The sequence below is a fragment of the Fibroporia radiculosa genome (assembly GCF_000313525.1).
Source record: "Fibroporia radiculosa TFFH 294 genomic supercontigs, scaffold78070, whole genome shotgun sequence".
Lineage (NCBI taxonomy): Eukaryota > Fungi > Basidiomycota > Agaricomycetes > Polyporales > Fibroporiaceae > Fibroporia > Fibroporia radiculosa.
Genome location: NW_012133141.1, coordinates 1 through 6,488, shown reverse-complemented (window position 1 = coordinate 6,488; position 6,488 = coordinate 1). Strand labels below are relative to the sequence as shown.

Here is a 6,488-nt window from a genome sequence, read left to right as displayed (position 1 = left end):
GGCTCTGGCTCGACGTACATGGCCCCCAGTTCCGAGCGTGTTTCATCTGCAGGTCGGGGGAGACATGATGAAAAGGTCTGGATATGATGTAGACCGCAAACGATGGACGAGGCAGGGGCGCGAACGGACTATCGCGTTCTGGCCGATACGCGCCCCCACGTGATCGCGTACTCGACAGGCGCAGACGAGCGAGTTCAGCACTAGCCAAGGGCATCTGCGCAGCTCTTGACGTCGAAAGTGAACTGATATCAGATCCGGGCTTTTGAATTTTGAATATAATTATGCGTACGCCCAGTCTCATGAGCATGAGGGCGAGGTACACTGGCGAAGCACTGTAAAATCAAAATTATGCCAAAACAGATATCGATAGCAGTCATCTCAGATACACATAACGCCAGAACATACGAAAGCATGGTCATGCCTAGATCCTGCCGCCCAGCCGTCAGTCTGCGACCGCAGCCGTACTGTCTCTCCGACAGCGTCGCCCGCGCCTACTTCGTCTTTTTAGTCTCTGCCGGTATGGGAGTGCTCTCCCGTGTCCGGCCCTCGTCCTCGTCATCCGCGAGCAGCCCGTCGTCCACATCGAGATCCTTTTGCTCAGCCCACCATCGACCGGCCTGGAGCACAAGCACGCCGGTAAGTACGACGCTGCATGCAAGGTGGGAGGAAGCGAGCTCGAGTGTGGGTGTGCGCAAGCTTGGCGGAAACGGTGGCAGTGATGACGCAACTGATGGGGACTCGGGTGAGGACTGTGAGGGGAAGGGAAGAGGGAGTGACGTGAAGTTCGTGAGGATATCTGTTCAGTGGGAAATGATGGAGGGAACAGCAGCATCAGCATCAAAGATCTAGTTCTCCAGGTTGTGGAAGGCACGCACTTGGAAGCACCGAGTCTATGTATATGTATATCGCCGAGCCGTACAAGACTGTTCGCCGAGCGTAGGATGTGAGTCGCAGCAAGAAAATGCGAGGCGGAGACACTCACAGATGCTGCCCCCATCAAACATCAAGTTCCCGGCGCGGCCGTCGCGGAGGCTCCATAGGATCGTGGTACCACCGAATACAGCAGCGGCAGCATAGACATACGCAAGCCACATAGGCATGCGCGACAGGATGGCGTAGTACGTCGCAGCGGCCCAAAGGCGGTCATCGGTCTGCGTCTCGGGCGACTTCCAGAGCGTGTTCGAGTCCGCAATCCAGTGCGTGAAGAGCAGGCCTAGGTATAAAATGCAGCGCAAGACGCGCGTGCGCCAGAACGACGGTCAGCGCTGTCGTTGGCATCCGAGTCTCGATTGCACCGGGGCGCCCGCGGCTACTCACCTAGGAGGAAAGCCGTCGCGCAGACGACGACGCTCATGCGGAGACCAGCCATTGTAGGTTGGTTGTCGGCGTTGCTGGCGTGGGGAAAGCGTGAGGGAGAGGAGGAGAGGGGAGGGGAGGAGGAGCGCGTACGACTGTCGGCAGAGGAAGAGAAGACTCTCGCATGCTCGTGATAAAGTGTCACTCAGTAAGCGCCGGACCGCCCATCGCTCGCCCCCGCCTCATCTCCGTGTGCGCCATCGCGCTCACTGTACCCATCATCGAATCCGGCCTCGCCACCGTGAATAACAGCGACGGAGAGTCCGGGGACAGCACCGAAGATTTCATCCATTTTCGGCAGGTGGGCGCATCAGCGCGCCCACGTGGCAACGCTGCCCAGATCTCGTGGTCCTCATTCTGGCGGTACTCTCTTGCAATTATCGCCGTCATGCAGGCTCTTCGACTTTGCTCCCGACGTTGCCAGCGACGTCTCGTTCACGGCCTCTCCCGGCGACCGCTCTCCACCGTGCCCTCGTCCTCGAGCGCATCCTCTCTCCCTTGGTTCGTTGACCCCTCCGACGCGCTACCCACAAAGCCTACCACGCAACCCCGTCGGCCTGCCCTCGCCGATGTCCGTCCATTGCCGTCGGTGATCCCACCGGGCAGCCCGGTTGCACAGCTCCACAGTGCACTGAGCACGTCGCCCCACCTCGAGCCGGGCATGCTTTTCGTGCGGGAGCCCATCCCGACAGACGTGGGCCCGCCCCTGCCGGACGCGGTGCCAAAGGGGCGGCGCAAGCGCGGACGGACGTATGCAGGGGAGGGTGTGCAGGATCACACCGGGGGCATTTGGAGCTGGATTGTCCTTGCACAGGTAATTTACCGCGCTGCATACACGTACTGGTATGCCCTACTGATGTTTGAGCAGGTGAAGGAAGGGACGGAGAAGAGAGGCGCAATCGAGTCTGTCGTGCGCATCGTGCGGAAGACGGTGTGTGCATGTTCGTTTCCGTGACGTGCTCTGCAGAGCTGACCGGCTTTGCATACCTGCGTAGCTGTTGACGGCGGACCCGCCCCTCCCGCTTCCGCCCAACTCAAAACGTCGCGTGAGCGACGGGTGGGCCATGATAGATGCGGGCGAGTTTGCCGTGCATGTTGTAGGCAGGGAGGCGAGGGAGAAGTTCTTCCCAGACGGAAAGCGGGCGTGGTAGGACGTGTAGATGTTTTCCCGTGCTGGTTGGCGTGAACCGAAGTGAGTCGGTCCTCGCAATAATGCCGGTGGAGCCTCAGGTAGAATTATATAATTGAATTTTCTCCCTGAAATTGTGGTGGTATGAACTGCGCGAACGGCTGTCTAAATCAATGTTGCGGCTGAGAATGGGTATGGCGTCCTTTATTGCAGCGGCGGGGCGATCGCACGCACGTGCTGGCCTCCCGCATCCGGAGTCCAGTCGCGCCCGTCACCGACTCTAGCCTTCCAACCATGCCAGTGTCGCGACTCAGTCGACCCCTTGCATCTTTCTTTGCTTCATCATGTAGACGCAGAATCATTCCACCGAGATCGTGGGCTCTGCGAACCCAAGCGACAGTCGCGACGTCTGGGCCAGCGGTCACTGCTACGAATCGTGAGCCATGCCACCTGTCTCACTACCGCACAGTGGCTTGAGCTCTATCTTCCCCAGGTGCCGAGGCGACGCTGAAACGGTTCTGGAAGACAGTCGGAATTGACGCTCGGGAAGATGGTTTTGTGGTCACACTAGACAAGCGGCCTCTGCGGACACCTAGCGGAAAGCACCTCATCCTGCCGCGGAATAAGCGGCTGGTCGCCACCTTGATTGCGTCGGAGTGGGAGAACCAGGAGACGCTGTTGAAGCCCCACACGCTCCCGATGGTGGGTCGCGTGGGCGTTGAAAGACCACCATGACTGAACATATGTGCAGACATCCATCGCGTCCAGGGCGATCGACGCATTTTCCGACGAGGACACTCGCCGGGAGGTTCGTGCACAGCTGCTCAAATATTTTGAGACAGACACAATATGGTGCGCTGTCGTTGATGCTATCTGCTCGAGTCATGCTCACACCTTACGCGCCCAGTTTCCACCACAGCGAGCCGGCGGCCCTTGTTGCGCTCCAAAATGCGAACTGGAAGCCCATTCTCGACTGGACACGGACGACATATAATGTAGACATCAGCACGTCGGACTCCCTCCTTCTAGGCCCACATCCGCCAGAGACGGTACAAAAATTGGATGAGGTCATGACGAACTTTGACCACTGGCAGATGGCAGGTGGGTCGGCATCTCTTCTATGCTGGTATCTGTGTGCCCAACTGAGGTGCAAACAGCCATGGAACGCGCGACATACACATCAAAATCATTCCTCATCGCGCTCGCCCTGGTGATGAGGAGAATATCGGTCGAGCAGGCCGCTCAGGCTGCGCATGCTGAGGTGAACAGTCAGATCGAGCGTTGGGGTGAGGTCGAAGACTGTAAGCTTATATTCAGGTCCCAATCTCCACCGGAAGTTGACTGACTTGGCTTCCACCAGCACACGACGTGGACTATCACGACATGCGTCGACATCTTGGCAGCGCTGCTTGCCTCATATCTAACTTTTAATGTGCTGTAGATGTTTTTCTAATGCACAATATATAGATAGGTTCTACATAGGCCATCAAGGTATAGTAAAGTCTATGATACAGCATCTACCGCTGAAAGTGCTACGCAAATTGCACGTCGGTGCGTGTCGGCTTGCCCTGTGCGCTTTGTCCTACCTCAGACGGTACAAACCCTCTTGGAAAAACTTGTCGCACGTTGACATTAATTCTCGCACTGTGCAGATATTCTTCATACAACTGCCATCCCGCGTCGACTCCCGCTTCGAGATGAGGCGGAAGTGTGCCTTCCAGTATTCGAGGAACGCCTGGTTCAACACGCTAAGCGTCAGAGATGCTGGGGCACCTTGCAAAGGGACGCACCATGGTAGGCCCGTCGACACGCGGGCCCTGACATGATCACGACGTCGCCCGAACGCAACAGAATCGCGGTGGGCTCTACGTCCCTCGTGAGACCGCCGATGAGGAAGATCGCGGCGCAACCCAGCCTAAGAAAATCAGTCTGAGCGCTCATATCATCATTTGCGGAAGACGCGCCCTACGAAATCGAGACAAGGGGAGATGTGGCACACACTTCCGAGCGGTCTACATGGGCCATGAGGGTGTCCTGAAGATGGTCATTCCAGTGCGCGCAGGTCTGGAGCGACAATCGTCACGCTCACCTTCGTCTGGTAGAAGTTCACGATGCCAGCATCGGGCTCTGCGCGTGTGATGAGCATTCGTTCGCGTGGTCCGTAAGCGTCCTACCGTATGTCTCATGCCACGTATCCCAATCGGGGCCCCCGTCTCCCCAATCGCCGCTGTCGACATCTGGCCCGTGAAATATCTCGTCCCAGCGTATCGATTGGACGGCTCGTCGGCATACAGTCTGAATCTCCTCGTGAATGGCACCCTTGCCCCTCGAGAAGTCGTATTGTTTTGTCCCCCAGTGATAAGACCAGCCAATGTTGGCCCACCGCAGCTTTGGCACGAGCGTGGAGGCAGGCGCTGGGTGGGCGGTCGGGGACGGTGCTGGGGGCAACTTTGAAGTAGTAGATAGCGCGGAAAAGTTGTCTTTACCTGCTGCCTCGTTCGAGATCAGTTTGCGGGGCCCAGGAGGTTCGCATTGTGTCTCCGTTCCGGGCTCGGAGCTCGACGCCCGAGGCTGAATGTAGTCGTCCTCGCGAGCACTACGGTGGACGTCGAGGTACCTGTTCCAGAGTCCGTCTTCGGGGAGAACATAGTGGGTGTCGAGGTTGGTTTCGTTTGGGTGACGAGCCTGGTCGCACAGCGCCCAGCGCACGAGACGCCTCTGCTCTTCGTGAGGGACGAACGACGGCAAGAGAACCAATCCTATTGCGGCGGAAAGGGAAAGTAGGAACAATGAACACGCACGTCGACGTATATAAACGCAGGCTGCGCACCAGGGGTGCTTGGAAACACGTATCCCTTCGTGCTCTCTGACGGTCCCTCTGCACACTCTAACTCGATCTCTCTGCACACGATGGTGCTGCCACTTCCCCTCCATCCACCCCTCGACACTTCCTCTGATCGAGACGGGTCCAAAGCTGCAGTGTCGAGGACATGAGAGAGGTCAGGCGGCGGGAAGCGTGCCTTGTACTTTTTCTCGGCTGCTCGGAATGGCGTCCAGTCGGCCTCGGCGTGGTCGGATCTGTTCCTCGTCGTCTTGAGGTGCAGTCTCCTAGCTTTCTTGTACGCTGCGCTTGTGGGGTCGTGGAGGTCCGCCGGGGAGCATGTCGTCGGCGCGGGCATCGTGGTGGCGGGAGCGTAACAGTCAATTTGCACCGTCGCCGACAGCGTATTTGTGTCCCGCATGCTCACTCGACGACAACACCCTTGTTCCCGTCTCAATATTCACCTGGCTTTGATTGATCTTAACTGATGTCTGTATCGCTCCTAAACCGTTCCGTCTCTTGCGCGCGCCTTCTAGCCGCTGAAGCCACCAGCTCTTCGTCTGTGCTCAGCACTTGGGTGTTTATGTTTTGTATCATCTGTCGCTCGAATCCGCAGATATTCACAATTGGACCAAATCATCGGCCACAATAGCTGGTGCGAACTGCTGATGGTACTATGGACCGGCACAGCCCACTAGCTTAGGGCCCCTAGGGCGATCTTACAAACTACTGGCCAGCATACAGACCGACGGGTTTGAACAAGATCAAGCCCTGCGAGAGTAAAGAGGGACGTGCACTCTTTATTGGAGACCAATGACGACAGCAGCCACGGGCCCCACCTGCTGGGGCCGGCTCCGCTCCACCTCTCATCCTCCAGCGCATATAACCACGCCCGTCCCCGTGCGACCCCAGCAAGCTTCACGACCAACCATATTCCCGCACCCAACCCCGCACACAACCCACACATGTCTCTCAACGACAAAGACGTCTCCCTCGGCGGCAACAAGGCCGTCGACCTCTACCCGGGCGTCGCCAACCCCACCATCTCGTCCACACACGCCGATCCGCTCGCGGCGAACTTCGTACGTCCCCCGCCTCCCGCGCGCCCTCCCCCGCGCGCCCAGCTCACGCACGCCGCCCCGCACAGGTGACGGACCCCACGACCGACGAGCGCGGCGCGGG

At 58.4% G+C, this 6,488-nt stretch overlaps 3 protein-coding genes across 3 annotated transcripts; 1 reads left to right on the top strand and 2 right to left on the bottom strand.

The window, feature by feature from the left end:
* Positions 1 to 491: 491 nt before the first annotated feature.
* FIBRA_09569 (uncharacterized protein) lies at positions 492 to 1,369 on the bottom strand (the record flags this gene model as incomplete). The annotated part of the gene is made up of 4 exons (XM_012321855.1): positions 492 to 796; positions 876 to 923; positions 983 to 1,213; positions 1,318 to 1,369. The coding sequence occupies 4 exons, from the start codon at positions 1,367 to 1,369 to the stop codon at positions 492 to 494; spliced, it is 636 nt and encodes a 211-aa protein (XP_012177245.1).
* Positions 1,370 to 1,480: 111 nt separating this feature from the next.
* On the top strand, positions 1,481 to 3,916 carry FIBRA_09568 (uncharacterized protein; the record flags this gene model as incomplete). Its single annotated transcript, XM_012321854.1, has 9 exons — positions 1,481 to 2,170; positions 2,225 to 2,287; positions 2,352 to 2,453; positions 2,836 to 2,905; positions 2,979 to 3,187; positions 3,237 to 3,337; positions 3,393 to 3,586; positions 3,643 to 3,786; positions 3,846 to 3,916. The coding sequence occupies 9 exons, from the start codon at positions 1,481 to 1,483 to the stop codon at positions 3,914 to 3,916; spliced, it is 1,644 nt and encodes a 547-aa protein (XP_012177244.1).
* A 101-nt stretch (positions 3,917 to 4,017) lies between these two features.
* On the bottom strand, positions 4,018 to 5,664 carry FIBRA_09567 (uncharacterized protein; the record flags this gene model as incomplete). Its single annotated transcript, XM_012321853.1, has 6 exons — positions 4,018 to 4,220; positions 4,276 to 4,400; positions 4,455 to 4,519; positions 4,575 to 4,612; positions 4,660 to 5,244; positions 5,316 to 5,664. 6 exons carry the CDS (start codon positions 5,662 to 5,664, stop codon positions 4,018 to 4,020), a joined length of 1,365 nt encoding a protein of 454 aa, XP_012177243.1.
* Between the last annotated feature and the right edge of the window lie 824 nt (positions 5,665 to 6,488).